Source organism: Stylophora pistillata, chromosome 7, assembly GCF_964205215.1.
Source record: "Stylophora pistillata chromosome 7, jaStyPist1.2, whole genome shotgun sequence".
In the NCBI taxonomy this organism is placed as follows: domain Eukaryota; kingdom Metazoa; phylum Cnidaria; class Anthozoa; order Scleractinia; family Pocilloporidae; genus Stylophora; species Stylophora pistillata.
In genome coordinates this window covers 30,025,234-30,043,381 of record NC_142525.1, presented here as the reverse complement: position 1 = coordinate 30,043,381, position 18,148 = coordinate 30,025,234, and the positions used below count along the sequence as shown (strand labels likewise).

The window sequence follows — 18,148 nt, the reverse complement described above, 5'->3', positions numbered from 1 at the left end:
CAGGGTCTCTCTGAGAAAAGGAATGAGGGAGCAAGTTGGTGGAGACCAAAAGGAATTCACTACGCACCATTCGTTGCTGGAGCATGCTGATAAGGCTCGTCAGTCCTCTACAGTATGGGGGTTAACTTCCCAGCCGCTTTTACAATCGTACTCAACAAGAAAACAACCCTTTTTTTCCCAAGATACCCTTAGATCAGAAACGACAGGAAATATTGCTGTAAAAAGTCACACCGTTCACATCCCAAGGGTTTTTCCGCATATTTGAATTTGCATATGGATTCTTCCAACTCATTTGTATTCTATGGTCCTCGTGGTCAAAGCAGTTTCACATTTCCGCAAAAAAACTTCATCAAACAGTCAAATCTGATTTCCAGCATTTGCTTGAAGATTTGGCTTGTACTCACAATACACCACGAAGCTTTCACAAAAGAACACGCTGTGAGGATACGGTGAGTACTATTGTAAGCTGTAGTTCAGCGCGCTTAATGAAGTTTAGGAATTCGAGATTGACGGAGGAAGTGTTTCGAACAAGTTCTTGACTCTGGAGTAATTCCACGCCATGATATATGTCCTTCGGATTGGGTTTCCAGGGCAATTTTTAAAATTAAAAGTCTACCCGAGCCAAGAAGAGGTTTTGGAGAAGGAGGAAATGTTCCTGGCAGCGGTAAATTCAAATCGATTCAAAACTTTTTAGAAAGTCTAATGGCGACGCATTCATTAGTCGTGATAGATTTTTAACATAACGTGGCTGTAAGGCACAAACCGCTAAAGCTTTTCCTCAGTGTATTTCGTGAACGATTCATACGATTAAAATCGAAACTTAGATCAAATTCTTTCTGTAATCAATCTGATGCAGCTTCCTAATGTAGCTACGAATGGGAGTGAATAGAGAGGAAACGAAGGGGAAAAAATTATTGCAAGGTAAGTTTCAGCAATTTGTTGAAAATAGGCCTATGTACATGTGGCTGCTATATCATACTTTGACCAGGTGGTTAAATCTCACCGGCTATTAAGATTTGCTGCGTAATTTTCATTAGCCCTTGAATTTTCCTAACTTAGCTGTCCGATAAAATGTAAGTGGTAATCAGATGGGTAAGTTTGGACTGTTTTGGTACTGCATCAGCCAAAGTAAGCCTGAAACTGGGGCTGTAAATAATTAGTGAGATTCAAGGATTTTGTCATGGACGCAAATAAGGAACATATTGTCGAACCAGTAAAGAAGCCGAAGTAAGGTAACGAAAAAATAAACGTGTAAACTTAGCAATTATCGAGGGATTTTTTTGCTTTCCATTTCTTGCCAGACTCGACGCAGGCAAGACAAGATAAGGGAATTGAATGAGGAATCTGTTTGGTATTGTGCGATCATGACAAGATAAGATGGACAGCTTCAAAAAGTGAGTTTTTGTTTTGTTTTCCTTTTCTATTTGGGGTAACAAATATAATTCAAGAATACCTGATGATAAATAGCGAGGTAGATACGTCTAATAGCACACAGTAAGAACAGAAAGAATTGAAAATGCAGTCAAACGATCATTGTGGCTTAGAATTGAGGAAGAATGCCGTATAAGGAACAACTTTACAGGAACCCTACATTGAGGAATTACTGGGACTTTTTCTTCATTTCACTAGCAGTACGTACATTGCATAAAGTTCTCTAAAATCACCAAAATGTGCTTACTAATAGAATATATGTAAAACTAATTGAAACTGACACCACAAAGAATATCAGAGACACCTTCGGCTGCGCCTCGTGTGCCACTTTTATGACGTCATCTGTGACCTATTACTCAATAGACGCACGGCAACTGGGGGAATCTATTTGTTAGGGGTCGACCATTAAACTTTTGAGGGAGGGTGGGTGATTTCTGGTCATCAAGAAACTTTTTTTATAGCAATCTGCTGTGCAGGATATTTTTTCCGTACATTTTTTGGTACATTTTTTCCGTTACATTTGGGCTGCATGCAATTTTTTTCTTCCAACAAGCGCTTGCGGGAAATTTTGTTTTCAAAATCACCCACCCACCCCCCCTCTCCCTCAAGAGTTAAATGGTCGGCCCCTTGATAGGAAATGCTTTAAGAAGTGCTGACGAGACTCATTCTTTAATTCACGGTTGTCATACAAAAATCAGAGACCCGACACGCGCCTTTCTTCTATGCTTCCAGTGTGCTAATATTGTTTTGGGTTAGAATTGGACGTCACCAGCGACTTCTAGTACCTCTTTTCCAAACTCGTGACAGAAAAAATAAATCTATATCGTTCTATTGCTAAATTACTAAAATGCTGTTTGGTTGAGACACTGAAATGGCGGCTTCCTACGAAAGTGTAAATCAGCGTGCGTTTTTGACCCACTTAATAAAATAGAATTTTGCCCTATATATTATAAACAAGTAATCACTTGTTTCTGCGTAAAATCAAAGATTGATATCACTTGTGTTTTCAGAAGTTTCAGGAAAAGAAAACAGAAGTGATTTTAATCCATAATTTTACTCGGCCCCTTGCGATTACCTATAATATTTCAGAGGTTTTCGAACATTCTCATAGTTTAAGTGTAGGCGTGTGTCATTATAGAGAGACGAGATCAGTTTCTATTTTCTTGAGGGAGATTTAGAGAGAAAAAACTGCTATAAGAAAAATGTTCAAGCAACCTAAATTTCCATTTAATTTCCTTCATTTAAATCAAGAATAGCTAAATTGGAAAGACTTCCACATAACTCCATACTATTCGTAACAAAGCGTAAGAGTCTCAAAGATAATCTATCATTTTCGCCTTTGTTTTTCTTTCATCGAAGAACTGAATGCATGATGAAGTAGTGGGTTATCATACGGAACTCTTGCCCTTAAATTTTGCGGCTTTGAGTAGGAGGTGTACATGTTTAATTTTCTGTGCGTAATCGAAAGTGTGTTTTTCCTCGTCTTCTTATGCCGATACTTGCAATATTGCAGATAACAAATGCCAAAATTATTCCTCTACAGTAATATTTAAATTCTTTGGCGGTGAGGAGGAGGTGCACATGCATATTCAGTCTGTCAAAGGAATTTGAAAAACAGTGTTGCTCTTTAAAAAGTTTCATGAAATCTTTAAAGGCTTTTCAAAAAACTGAAGACAAAAGATAATTTTTTAATAATAAATAAATGTTGCTCTTTAAATAGCCTGGACTACAGGGAAATAATCTGTTGATGCCTAGCGCAAATTTACTTCACACTTAATGTAAGGTTTATTTGTTTTGTTTTTTTTTCAGTATATTTTCACGGAGGCTTCGTGATCGACGAGAAGAAGTAAAGGGAATCAGGCCTATCATGATCAAATATTGAGTTCAACTTAACGGGTTTATTCAATGTTTTTCAGAAAGTACAATACGGAGTTAAGTCTCGAGTTTACCGCTATTTTAAAACATTTGTAAATTTTATTTCTGGAGTTATTCTGAGGGCAAGATCTGATTAAACGTTTCAATTTTCCCGCCAAAAAACTTAGAAAAAAATACGGGCGCGCTCAAAATGCGCATGCGCCATTTCTTTTATTCATAGTCTCTGTAAGTAACATCTGTTGAAATGCATTGAATTTTCCCGCCGAAAAACTTAGAAAAATACGGGCGCGCCATTTTTTTTATTGTCTCCTTTTAATATCATTGCATTTCTAAGAGGTTATACAAGTTTTATTAAACACGGGTTGATTCTGTTGTTGTCTTTTATTATTTACCTCCTTCTCAAGCAATAAAGTGCACAATGAATCCACCACTTTTTGTAATTATTTGATTCAAAATCTATTAAATATAATTTAAAGGTACGTAGAAAAATGTTTTCCCATATCTACTAAGACTTTTGGCGGGAAAATTTGGACGAATTTGCAGAGCGATTCCCCTTACAACTTTTTTCGACAAGAATTGTAAAAATGCCTCCAGCGAAAATTTCCGTTTACTAAACCTGTGCATTACCTTGCACAATTTTGTAAAACTTTAACTTAAAGTTCCCGATTTTAAATTTCAAAAGTTTTTACAGTAGAGATGAAATAGCAAGTAAAAGGAAAGGCCGAAACATTAGCATTGGTTGCGTTTTGGAAGTCTTCGAAATACAAACACTCGGTTAATTATTTTTTTTGTTTTGTGTGTTAAACTTTTCTTGAACCAATTTGCTTTTTCCCGGATCTTGCCATTTCATCCAGTCTAGGTTGTAGCCTGTAGTGTTTGGTTGTTTACAATTGAGCAAGAGAATTTCTTGCCCTGATCATGATGTGTTCTCTTGACCCAAGTAATAAACCCAAAGTATAACAGGCTATTAAAATCAATATCTGGTTCATCAAAGAGATGTGTATAGTTATACATCGAGCTCGGAAAATTTCTAACGCAGAATTTTAAAAAATCAAATCCAGTTGTGGACCACAAGCGAAGAATCTTATCTGTTATCACTGTCTTTATGAACTACAGGAATTTTAGAAGTGTAAAAACATGCTCTGAATTTCAATAATTGCATTTTTGAAAGGGGAGACATACTAACGAGTTACAAGTACTCAAACTTTCAATTTTTTTCTTTCTCTTCATGTTTTTGCCGAGTACTTTTCAAGATTTTTATGTTTAGAAAAACAGCCTGGTGAACTTGTTACGATACCGAGAGACGGAAAAACCTTTTTTATTACCATGTCAGACTCTATAATTGTAAGTTTTCCTTTTTACCTTTTTTTCAATGTTAACGTACCCTTTTCAGCATTATCATAATTTGTTTCGACCGCAATTAGGAGTGACATTTTGAGGAAAGTCTAGACAAATACTACTGTATTCTTTTTATTTGACTACATCCTTAGAAAATTGTTTCACAAATGTCTGTTGTTTAAACTGTTTTTGTATTTTTCTCTTGATATGATGATTAGTTGTATTTCGATAGTATTTAGAGCAATTAATCCCTTATTTAAACAACAATTTTTTTTCCTAATGATTTTTTTACAAATCAAAGGATCAAAATCTTTATGTTTTGATACAGGACAAAAAGCTTCGAAGGCAAAGAAAATTGTTCGATTTTAAGTCTTTTTGACCATTACAGCTATGGAAATTTGATGACAAATGCAGACCATTACTTTCATACGTCGATATTGATTCCTTGAGCATGATATAAAAGCGAATACCCACTATAAGACATTTGGCGATTTTTCTCGTTGGTATTTCATCTGTTTTTTATTCCACCAGATTGTTTTATAATAGTTTATTTATTCAGTTCAAAATAAAATCTTGATGTAATGCCAATAAATCATGTTTTCAGTCAAAGCCAAGGGGTATAAAACAACAGCAATCACGTTTGTGAATTTTTGTCTCTTGCTGTGCTTTCCGTATTATTCATCTATTATTGTCTCTGATAAACACTTACAAACTCACAAGTGTAAAAAAATTCGCAATTTTTCAATAGCGGAAACACGAAATCAATATACCTCAATCATTTTTTAGACGCATAAGGTTTTGCTGTTCATATTAGAATTTATAAAAATTGCTTTCTGTTTAGCATAGAAACTTACTGAAAAAAGACGATTCTTTCGAGCCTCTACTTGTGGAAATGAGAGGAAAATATTTTGAAATGAAAAAGTAATCAGTGGATTACCTGAATAAAAATGTTTGAAAGCGGAAATCTTTTATAATTCTTGGCAAAAAAAGTGCTTTGAATACACTGTGATAAAAAAATTCTAGTTTGGTTGAACACAAAATATGATTACGTATATATCGGTTTTGTCAACTGTAGAAATAAAGAAGATGAAATAAGGATTGTTCGATTGAGAAAGTTTTCGGCAACACTTGCATGTACACTTATAACTGAGTAACATTCTTTTATACTGTGTCCACGAGATTTACATGCTGAATTTGCAAGTCGATATTTCACGTTGTCAACAGCTTCTTTTGGCGTCTGTGTTGAGAATTCGATCGCTACGTCGAAACACTTTGTAGCTTCTATTTTTTTTAGAGAGCGCCTTCCTCTTTTTTCTGACATCTCATAGACAAACCAGATATTTTTTTTAGGATTTTTAGACATAGTTAATAGAGGGGACCCTCCATTAACTATGGTTTAGATTAAAATTAAACGTCTCAATTTGTAAACATACAGAAAGTAAACTCCGATTCAATTCCCATTAAGTTTATAAATGATTTCAATCATGGAGAACCCTTCAGAATAATCTTAACGTTAATTCATGGTGAATATCAGATGAACGTGGAACTATTCTAAGGTGGCTTTAAAGTGCAACCGAGATCTGAGATAACTTTGGTTTTGGTTAAACTCGTTCAGCGATTGGTCCAGAAACTCGCGCCGTCCTCTCAACCAATCAGGCGCAAAACAAAAACCAATCGCAAGTCGGTCGCCCGCGTTTTTCCGCCCTTTTTGCAGTTTGCCTAGTTTTACTTTGGGCGCTTTCCATTCAACAAAATTGATGGGTTCAAAATGTCGGTATTTTCGCTGGCCGAATGGCCAGGAACGCGTCCGACAGCATCCAAGAGGGCACACTCAAAACGCATTCCTAAATTTTCGGAATCCTTTCCCGTTCCATTCGATTTCAGACCGGAAATCTCCAAAATTTTGGTCAAATGGAAAGCGCCCTTTGAATTCTCATTGCATATTGCCATTAAGTTGGTTTTTGAAAACTGCGCTATTTTCAACCCAGGATTGTGTCATGTCTGATTGAACGGTTTAGAGTGGTCCGTGAAACGGTGACTTAGGTTGCGTCATTATAGGCGACAAATGAAGAGTTACATATGATGCAGGATCCTTCGCAGTAGATAGCGCTATTTATGCAATAGCGAAAAATCAGACCTGAAAAAAAGTGAGGCCTGTAAGGGATTCCAACCACTGACCTCTGCGATACTAGTGCAGCGCTCTACCAATTGAGCTAACAAGCTTCGTAATACACCCGTGATGATAAATATGTATTCATTGTAAATGAAGAGTTGTTCGTCTGTCGAAAATTAAAACTTGATGGTCAATTTTTTCAGCTCTGTGGTGTTTTAAGCCGTAAGACGTTAAAAGGTAGTGTCCACAGCGTCTCGGAATCGTTGGAGTTACATTCAAGTTCTTCGTCAGTGTCTTTGTCATTTTAGTTGTCAATTTCCTATCATAGACGGTATTGTTCAACAATGTCCCGGATGCTGTTGGTCTTAATGGTTACAATTTTCTGTCAGCTGGAATAGCTGTTTTTTATAGTGAAAGCATCTCTGCTCATGGTATGGTTTTATCATTGATTGGTTTTGAAAAATCTCGTTCCTGAAATAGGTCCGCCTTTACTAAAGAACTCTGTAGTTTTCAGCGAAATTTAGTGTTTCAAACCAACGGTATCATCATACTCTGGTTTTAGTTTTGTCACGCCCATTTGTTGTCTGGTTTACGTCAGTCCATTTCTTAGTGCGTGATAGTGGTGTCAGTTTTGAATTGATGTCGTTTTTTAGTTGTACTGCAGATTCGTCTATACGAAGTCGTAATAGTGTTTATCGCACAAGTCTGTCGGTATTAGTTCAAGTTTATCATGCCGTTTCGCTCTAATAATCGAGTCTAATCAGTGGCAATTGTTTATATCAGCACTTTTACCATTTCTGAGACGGATTTCCGGCATTGTGCGACAAATTTCCTTGCCGCTATCGCTTGAAGAATGCTGAGAAATAGCAATACTATTCCTAAATCTCCTTCAAAGTCTTGTTTTTGCCCAGAGACTTATGTCAAGAGCAAGTGCCACCTTAGAAAGTTACACGTCATCACATCATCACCGACAATTTCGACAACTTAGCGTAAATCCAAAGATAAACATTGAGCGGTATTTCGAGGCTTTTCGGCATGGCTTTTATGACAATTTTGAGAATTTCTAAGCTGTTCTTGAAAGATATAGTCGGAGGAGTTGATCAAATAATACAAATCAATTTTTCAACATACTTGTTTTTTCTTTCTTTTCACTAAGCCTTGAAAGACCGCCCTCAAAATCTTAGCTTTTGAATCAACCTACTGAAACTAAAAAAGTAGTGTCAATTGTATTTGAACGATTACAATCCAGGTGTTGTTGTTGTTGTTTTTTTTTCGGTTGGTATGACTTCTTTTGTCTATTGTTTCTTTGTCTTTGGTTTCTCCAAATCACACGATGCAAAATTGTCTACTCGTCCAAATACACAGTCACTAGTTTTTTAAATCTAAAATTGATTGTAAATTCTTATCTTTGTCGTCTTCAGTCCTCACAATCGTCTGAGTATTCCTTGTATTCTTTCTTGCAAGGTCCTCCAAAGTCCATCAGGAATAAAACACCGTCGTTCATCCAGTGATTGTCCTAAAGATGTGGAAAAGAAAGAGAGGAAATAAGGTTTTTGTGATTAAATTTACACTTTTAATTGTAATTTTGAAATGTTATCTGTTTGACCCTCCAAGTGGACCAGTAGAAAAATTCGGAAAGATTTCCGTTATAACCCCGTACCAATCAAAAACAAGCCGAAGACCCAAAGGTAATCTGTTGTTTTGCCTCTGTTTTCTTTAATCCAAGAATTGCATGCATAATGAAGTATGGGGTTCTACGGAAATCTTGCCGAAACATTCTCCTCACAATTTTTATGAAATTTTAAAGCAAGGAGTGACAAGAATTTTGAGGCGAGGCCTTCTGCCATTCATGTAAAAATAGCCGGTGAATAATGTTTCATTTTTAAAAGCTTCTCTATGCTAGGAACGTTTTTGAACAAACATGGCACACCAGTACTTCAGTGGTCAGCAAACTCGTCACAAGTTGATGAGCCACACGTTGTAATTATTCGAAGTCTAACTTGAGCAAGGAGCAGAGGCAAAAATAATAGAAATATTCTTCGAAAAGAATACCTCAAATAGTTTTAACTACATTTGTTTTCATAAGAATAATTGCCATGTTTGCTCTCACTGTTCTCAAACGACGAACAACTAGTTCAGCAGCAGGGCGGCACATAGCTCAAGCAAATTGCCACGGAACTTGCAATAACTCATGTGGCAGCACTCCAGTCTCCAATTCATCGACAGAGACGAAAAACGTTTTAGAAAATACACTTACCATTAATATTTAGTTTGGAACGCATATATAAGTTCTTCTTCGAGGAGGACTTCGTACATTATCCACATCTTCACAGACGACCATGAACTGTTTGGTTTGGCGCAAATTCTTCAAGTTGTCATGAAAATGGATTAATTCTGTGACCAGCACGAAAAACTTGCGTTGCAAATTTCAGCCACTTCCGTTGTAGTTTGAATTCGTGAGAATAATTAGCTACCATTAGGCAAACGTAATTTGCATTGATAATTCTACGGGTTAGGGTCTCATAGCATGTAGTTCTCTGCATTATGGGACTCGTTACCCAACAGCAGTCCTTGCACACCCCGACTGTTCAGGTGCCCCGTTAGGCGGGGAGCGCTTCCGGGGGGCCAGGTTCGATTCCTGGGCGATTTTGGCGTACTGGTGTACCCTCCTTCAGGCGTTACTCGGCGGAACCATTGCACTCCGGTTCCGTTAAGTATATATGTCGTCCGGCCGTTGCAGCACTGACCATTGCACTAATGGGTCCGTGGCCGGGGGCGCCTGAAAAACAAAAAAAAAAAAAAAAAATAGATAGATAAATCGTTTATTAAAAAGAAACACCTCGCAGTCCGAAGACTGAATTACGTGTATAATATACAATACAAGAAACAAAATTCATCGTTAAAATGGTTTGAAAATCTTAATAATAAAAAAGGTGGCTATACAAAAAAATTCGCATTTGTTCCACCCCATCACCCTACACAACGTCAAATTTGGGAACCCACCCACCCCACCTCCCCCCGTCCATCAAGTAGTAGGCTTGATCCTGCCCGTTGGATTTCTTCTTCGCCTTTTCTCAGGCCATAGCGGTGCCCCACTTCTTTTACTTACCAGTCGTTTCGTACCATGGACGTTTCGTACTCAGTTGATTCGTACACAGCTAGGACCATTTGCACCCTGTCAGTTTACTCGTTTCGTACCTATGTTGATGAAGTATGTATTCCATATTAGTATGTTTAAAGTAAGGTCGGTTTCTCTTTTTAAACAGCAATGCAATCCGTGTAGTAAAACAAGTTTTTCCTTGACGTGGCTTCCATTTTCAATACGCGACCACCGTTCTATTGAAAATATTACACTCACCTTGAACTAAGTAATTATTTCGGTATCGTCGAAAAGGTCACAAGTATATGCAACAAAACTTAACTTGTTTCTTACTCGCTTGATTCTCTACTACCTTTACTAACTTGTCGTACGCAACAATGGACATCTTTCACGCGCGCGCGCGCGCGCACAAAGTAATTCGAGGTAATTCGTGGTATAATTCGTTTCGGCTAAGTCCGTCGCGCGAGTCAAAATAAAAAATCAGTGAAACTATTGCAGTGACGCCGGTGCGCCGCGGGAACTCGGTAAGTAGGGTATGGAGTTCCCGTGGCGCATCGGCGTCACTCCAGCAGCGGAACGCGCTAAGATCACTTTTGTTTCCTTGAATTTTTTTTTCACTCGCGCGACAGACTTCGCTGAAAAGGAAGGACTGCTCGTACTCTGGGTGGCTCAGGAAACTCGAGAAAATCGTTTTAACCAGTCAGATGCAAAATTCACAACAAACGTGGCTTGCATTTCCCACACCTTGTGCAACTTCCTGGTATTTAGTTTAAATCTTCATTGGATCTTTCTTAGACCCATTACAACCTAACATCAGTATGCATATTCTCCATACTGTTCTCTATACATTTCCTAAGATGCTGACAAGGAGAATTTGTTCAACAATCAAGAGCCTTTCGAGTTGGTGATCGCATACTTTATTCTCGTGACTTTTTAAGTGATATTGTGAGAAAACATTAGATACAGTAAATGGTTTGAACCCGGGGGGTTAACATGTGAAAGTATAGTGCGATCGTCCGGGTGAGTGTAGTCCCGGTGTTGGTGACTGACGTTTCGACAACCTGTACGGAAGTCATCATCAGAGTCAGATGAATAGTGGTTGTCAGTAGAATGTTCTTAGTCCATTACGTGTGAAAATGATTGGTCAGTTTCGCCGTGTTGCTATTGGCTAAGACTCAAGTGGCGTAGGTCGGTCGTGATTGGTCTGCGTGTTAGGTCGTTCTGTTCGGTTCGTTTGTAATGTTATGTAATGAAAAATTAGATGCTGGTCACTTTTAGTTAACTAGCCTTCCAAAAAGAAAGGAGAAACTGGAAGAGGAGAGAGAGGATGTACTTCATTTATGATTGTCCACGCAACACATTGATTTATTCTTTCGATCATTCTTTAGAAATTCCAAACGATAAATGTTAATTTTTTATTTCAAAATCGTCTTTCAACAGTTAACTAGCTTTTCTCCAGGTTTCTTTTTTTCACATTAGTCATGAACTGTTCCGCTAATAATTTGACAACGTCCTGTTTCCCTTTTTGTTGCGTTTTTTTCTGATTTTCCGTCTGAACTGCATCTTGTAAGCGTTCTAAAGTGTCCTGATACTTATCAACCATGGGCTGAAGTTTGTCTTCTTTGATGTTATACTTGGCGATCTTTTCACGTCCTGTTTTCTGAATCACTTCTTTAAAGTGATGTACTTCTTCGCTGTGTAACAGTGTGATGGCCGTTCCTGACACCACAAAAATCGATTGAAACAAATCAGTGAGCAAAATGTGTTGAGTACAAAGTGTCTAAAATTTTCTTTCGTAGTTTGACTTATTTCGTTTGGCATTTCTCTTCTAACTAGAAGTTATCATTCTTTAAGACTTAAAATTTTGTTATAGAACCACAATTTAAGGCTCGCAATCAAATGCCAAAAATGAAGCAGGAGACCTTCCTAAATCCCTCTCTTGCGATAAGATGGCATTTAAAAACATTAATTAATTCATTCATTCATTAATTCATTCATCTTTTATTTGTTTGAGCAGGTTGAGTTTATGGCAGCAATTTTGATGATGTGGACCTGCTACCCATCCCACCCCAGGGAAGGACATCCACCACACAGTAATCTCGTGCGTGGAAAATTAACGTCTCCTACCCCTAACCCTGCAGGAGACGGGGCTTACGGTTTATTCGTCCTTATCCGAGAAGACTACAATTTCGATCCATTTCTTGGTAGCAAATTCTCCTCAGTTATTTTAAGACCATGAGCCTCTGGTCGCGGCTTGAACCCTCGACCTTCCGCACAACACAATCCGGCGCTCTAACCAATTGAGCTAACCGGGGGGCAGTTTGAGGAACTAGAAGCCACAAATTACAAGTAGAAACCAAAAGAAAGTTCATGACGATCTTTGCAATCGTTAAAAGTTACATAAACTCCAACGATAAACACAGCGGAAGAGACTGGCACTAGGTTACCTTTGTTTCCTGCCCTGGCTGTCCTACCCACACGGTGTATGTATGTTCTGACGTAATTTGGTACGTCATAGCTGATGACGTAACACACATCCTGTATATCCATTCCTCTCGCCATGGCATCTGAACAGATCAGAAGCTGTAGTTTTCCGAGCCTGAAGTCTCTCAAGATTCCTTTCCTCTGTGGAGGTGACAAGCTGGAGGAATACTCAGCTACTTCAATGCCACCATATAACTTCATGAGTAGATACAACCTGCAGCAGATAAAGAAAAGGGATATGGGTAGAAAGCTCAGTTGTAAGAGAGATTTTCAGCCCTTTAAAGAGTGACCAGAATCTAATTTCTTCGCAAAGAAGTAGTGCAGAGTCATTCATCAAGAACATGAGAATAACAGAAATGAATGCCAAGACAAGAGGCTTTGATTGTTAAACAAATTCTCCTTGTCAGCACCTTGGGAATTGAAAGGAGAACAGTATGGAGAATATGCATACTGATGTTAGGGTGTAAAAAGTTAAGTCAGTTGTTGTGAATAGAAGACAAACAAGACTAAAAAGCAAATGCTGAGCACGTTGGATTTCCCAGTTTCAGAAAACTGGGCTCCCTTCAATTTGTCCTACAGCAGAGCTTTGGGTCAAAAGTATAACTAATAAGTTAAATTTTTGGTATTATTGAAAGCTATGGGAACAGCAAAACAGAAACTGCATGTAAACACATATTACCTATGGGTAGCTTCTAGTGTGGAAGCAAAACACAAAACTCTCTCAAATTTAAGCTGTGTTAAGAAGTACAACACCATCAGCGGCTTCTCTCCACTGTTACAAACTGTCATGTATTCTGATAGTCCTTCTGGAACACTGAACCGACCAGATATTGATACATCTAAATAAAAAAACCAAACATGAGGCAAACTGTTTATATTCCAATGCTCCTCTGTTAAAATTTTCAAAATCCTATGATCATGCTAATGATTATTTCAAAGGTCACTTGACTACAAAGGCATAAATGGAGCATAGTTAATTTCTCGATCCAAATTAGCACAGATATAGTACTGAAATGAAAGATATTCTAGCTAGTGCTATCTAAGTGAAACTACAACTTATAAACAGAAAGCAGTTGTCACCAGTTACACAGGTTGATAGCTTGTGTATGAGAAACAAACATAAATCTTTTCCTTTCAATAAAGTTGGGACAAGTTTTTACACTTAGCCTTATCAGTATATTTCTTAATCCAAACAACAACTAGTGTGACCATTTTTATTTGAACCACAATTTTAAGTAATCTGTCCGAAAACTTCAACACTAAAAGTGGGAGAAGTAGAGGTCTAATGGCCAGCACATGTTGCTTCAGATTTTTCAGAACTAAGACAGTTGAGATGAAATTACACATACTTCTCTTGGAACTACTGCACTTTTTTAAATACTACAAAACAAACAGCTGAAGACTTTCTACAAGTACCTGAAGTTGGTTTGCCCAAATCAGTTGTTTTTGTTTGATTCACACTTCCTGTCCCAGTAAACAAGGTTGGTTGATACAGCTGGAGAGGAGCAAGCTTTTCAGGGCTGTGTGTCATTGTTGCAGAGAACAACAATTTTTGCAAAGGAAGTTGAATGGTGGCAAAACTTGCTGCTGTTTGAGCTCCAGCAGGATGCCTGATTGTCTGCAGGGTACAGGACAAAGGCCTGAAAAGGAAACAAGGTATTTGATACAGTCCAAATGTATGCATGTAGAAACAGTGATTTGATATAGTCTTGACAGACTTATAAATGGAAAACAGTGGAGTTTTTGGTTAAATTTCATGGCAAGAATGTCCACAGATTGAAGTTGTTTAAAGTTTCCAAACACCCCAATGAGAGGAATGAGGGAAAAATTTGGTTGGGATGGCCAGATCAAAAGAACCTTTTAGGGAACCTCTCTATAACTCGTCTAGTATAATCCTACCCTTTTTTTTACACACCTTTATCCCCAAAGTCTCCTACAACATCTTTCCCCCAACTCTTTGCAGGTGCAAGATAGCTATACTATCCTGTACTACTTAAACTAAATTTTCAGACCCATTAACAGGTACCTGTCACTGTTGAAAAAGTTGCTTGTGAGAGATTGTTTGTTGTAGGCAGCCTTCAGTACTTTGCCAAGCCAGCCATGGTATGATTGACTCAACATGCGATCAGCTTCATCAATCACAAGGAATCTTACATGATGCAGTGTAAAATTTGGGGTTGATGAAATGTGATCAACTAATCTACCAGGAGTACACACAAGAATATCAACGCGACTGCTACTACCACAAGAGCTGAAAAAAAGTAAAAGCACTGTAATGAGCATTAAAAATTAGTCACTTCTCACAAGATCTCAATAGTAATTCTCCTTACTGCCTGCCATACAATTCTTATGATGTTAGTTTGGAGAATTTGGTATTGGATCAACTAATGATCTCCTAGTTGATATTCTTTCTTCTCATTACTTGTCTGCTTATATTTCTTATTTATTTATTTATTAACTTTGCCAAGCAACAACAATAAAATAAATAGATAAAAAAAAGATGACAAAAAAGAAATGACAAAAAAAATGGCAGGGACACCGCAGCAGCAGAGCCAATTAAAGCGGGCCCAGAATATAAAAGATAAGACGAGAGAAGGGGAGAAAGGAAACTATCAATCTACATGCAGCAAGTAATCTTAGAATTTAGTGGATGGACAGTATTACATTTTAAACAAATAGACTAAAAGGTTTTGTAAATTCTATCTTAGTCACTTGTGGAAGTTAAATGGTTAAAGACCACAACCTTACACAAAGAAGACTTTTCTTCACAGATTGATTCCAGATATCAAACTCAAATATATACCTATTTATTATCTGGATGCAATATATAAGTAAGTAGGTAAGTAAATTCTGTACTCGAGCCAAGTGGCTCCTCAAGGAAATGCCAACTTCTTTCCGCATCTGCCACAAAGATGATGTATGTCATGGGTAAAACATATTTTGTCAAAGTAAAACAAAATACTTACTCTTGGTTAGCAAGCTGTTCCTGATTCTTTGTGAATGAATTTGATCCTGAAGCTAGGCCCACGCTCAAATTTGTACCCTCTGTGAACATTTCAAAAACTTGTTTAACTTGATTGGCCAGATCTTTGGTAGGAAGGATGATCAATGCCCGCAAGTGACAAACCACCCTTTTCATCAAGATCTGTACAACGGGTATCACATATGCAAGGGTCTTGCCACTTCCTGTTGGGGCTGAGACACAGATATCACCTGGTGCATAACCCCCTTTCCCCAAGAAACTCTTTGTATCCATTTGAGATAGTATGGCTGGGATTACCACACTCTGCACAGGAAATAAGTGATGTATACCAAGCTGTTGTAGTTTGGTGACGATATGAGATTCTAAGAAAGGGATCTTGTCAACAGGAGTCTTATTACTGCCCAAGTCAGAGTTAATGATCGTAGGTTTTGCAAGCCAGCCAGGTAACACTCTTTGTACTTTTTTATACTCTTTGTTTTTCTTCTGGCCTCCAATTACTGTAAACCCTGTATCTTCATTATTTTCTTGCAGTGTTTCTACTGATATTTTTTCCGTACTGTCCTCATTTTCTTGAGAAATATCCTCATCTTCATTGTCAAAGTCACTTTTGATAATTTTACCGTTAAAAATAGTCTTGTTGTTGCCCTTTTTTGCTCCCTTTGTTCTAGTGGTCTTAGAGAGTCTGTCCTCCTGTGAATCCTCCATGGGAATATCATTTTTAACTTCAACTTTTTCCTCTTTTAAGCCTTTCTTGGATATCCTTTTGTAGTTTATCTTCTCAGAATTCTTTTCAATAAGCATCTCCTGTGAATCATCGATGGAAAAAGCATTCTTGACTTCACCCTTTTCCTTTGGGATCCCTTTGTCTTGTACCTTCTCCGATTTCTCTTCCTCAGTCTTTGTTTTCTTTTTCTTCGCTTTCTTCGCTGATTTCACCTCTTCTTGGACATCAGATTTCATTTGTTTGGAGTCTGAAAATTGGATTTTGTTTGATTCCTCATAGCTCCCTCCACCCTGAGCTAACATTAGTCTCTTTCTCTTTCTATCGGCGATTGCACTTTGGAGTTCGGCCAGTCTTTTAGATTCGTCTCTTTGATCTGGTTCATTTTCGTTATCAGCCAGGAATCTCTCTACTCTGAAGAGATCCATTTCAAATAAAATGTTCTTAAACTTCAGCTCTAACGCAGATTTGAGGATTGCATCAAGAGCCACTACGTTAGTAGCACTCTTTAAGAAAATTAAGGATTTCGTCCGCCATGTTTCCACGTGATATAGAGGGAAACTGGGCTTGAAGATGCAGTCCGCTGAGCATAATTTCTGCTGGCGAAAATAAAGGAATAGTTGGCAAAATCGTTGACAAAAGTCCATTTTACAGTTGTGTGCTTGGTTGCCAAGCCCTTGAACGGGAGCGAGGCTAGGGGTGACCTTGTTATGATACAAACCTTGCTGCCTTTTAAAAGTCGATCACTTTGCTACCATGCTAACTAGGTACAGGTCTCTATCACAACAAGGTCACCTTTAGCCTCAATCTGAATCAAAGGCTTGGCAACTGAGTACACAACTGTAAATATATCTTATTAACCAAGCGCGAGGGCCGTACTGGGAGAATATCGGCCCGAGGTCTTGACAGTACGGACCGAGCGCAGCGAGGTCCGTGCAAAAAAAACCCGAGGGCCGATATTCTTCCAGTACGGTCCCGAGCAAGCTTGGTTAATAAGAGATTTATTATACGACTGAAGTTCAAAGGGACACACGTGCAGTATCATTCGGGACTCTTCGGGACAGTGCCCGGTCCAATACTGAGAGAATATTGACCGGCAATAGAGCATTTTGATTGGTTGATTTTAGTTATTGGCCCTCTGACTGCCCGAGTCGTGCAATAAAATGGCCTATTGACCGGGAGCTAGAAAGGTTGAAAACATCCTAATAATATTAAGGAATAAAGGCTGATAGTTTCTAAAGAAACTGTTTGGGGCTGCGTCGGTGGGGGTAACGAAATAATTTGAATATATCAACGAAGTTGAAAAGGTAAATTGGCCACCCTTACGATTATAAAAGCTGACGTTTCGAGCATTAGCCCTTCGTCGGAGCGAATAGGGGAATTGTGGGTTGTGTGTGCTTTTAAAGGCAGAAAAAGGAGCTACGAGAAACGTCAGCTTTTACAACCGTAACGGTGGCCAATTTACTATTTCAACTTTGTTCATATATTCTGATATTAACTTGGTTATAGTACTAGTGTTCGTTTCGTGATCCCATACGCTCACATGCTGTTAAACATCAACAAAATCTGGTGATGTTTCCATTCAACATGGTCTTACTTCTAGTAGTAAACTCACTTTTTTAATTTCAGTGACTACCAATACTAGGAGGATACAAAACTCCAAGGGAGGGGTAGCTGGAGGGAGAGAAGGTGAAGATGGTGATACCTCCCACTCCCTCCAAACCTTAAGAGTAATCAGGATCTTATTTTTCCTTACAATATCACCACTGAATCATTCAGAAAGGTAATGAGATTGAAGGAAATGATTGCCAATCTAAGATTTGGCTGTCAAACAAATTCTCTGTTAGTACCTAAGGAAAATGAAGAAGCAAGTATGGAGAACAAAGATACTGATGTTAAGGTGTTAAAGAAAACATTGCCCAAGTAGAGCTGGCTCCTGAAAATGCTTTTGTGCATTTGATCAAAGAAACTGACCTAGTGACTAATACTCACTATGCAGTCGGTTGCCAACAAACAGACAAAATTAGTTGTGGAAGATAGCCGGCTATTTTCTCCCGCAGACAGGAAAATAACATGTACAATCAGATACAATGAAATATATGA

General features: G+C 38.1%; 1 protein-coding gene and 1 long non-coding RNA gene across 4 annotated transcripts; one reads left to right on the top strand and one right to left on the bottom strand.

Moving 5' to 3' along the window:
* Positions 1 to 67: 67 nt before the first annotated feature.
* LOC111332172 (uncharacterized) lies at positions 68 to 4,299 on the top strand. Of its 3 annotated transcripts, XR_002694992.2 has the most exons (4): positions 68 to 449; positions 857 to 921; positions 1,302 to 1,394; positions 3,241 to 4,299. It is a non-coding gene; the product is annotated as an uncharacterized LOC111332172 (long non-coding RNA). The 3 variants fall into 3 exon arrangements; XR_015989817.1 differs by lacking the exon at positions 68 to 449 and having other exon boundaries at positions 456 to 921; XR_015989816.1 differs by lacking the exons at positions 68 to 449; positions 857 to 921 and having other exon boundaries at positions 945 to 1,394.
* Positions 4,300 to 11,194: 6,895 nt separating this feature from the next.
* Positions 11,195 to 16,773, bottom strand: LOC111332184 (ATP-dependent RNA helicase DDX51). Its single transcript, XM_022937477.2, has 6 exons — positions 15,308 to 16,773; positions 14,368 to 14,592; positions 13,758 to 13,981; positions 13,021 to 13,180; positions 12,305 to 12,555; positions 11,195 to 11,576 (listed from the first exon to the last, which is right to left on the bottom strand). Exons 1-6 carry the CDS (start codon positions 16,690 to 16,692, stop codon positions 11,302 to 11,304), a joined length of 2,520 nt encoding a protein of 839 aa, XP_022793212.2. The 5' UTR covers positions 16,693 to 16,773; the 3' UTR covers positions 11,195 to 11,301.
* Positions 16,774 to 18,148: the final 1,375 nt, after the last annotated feature.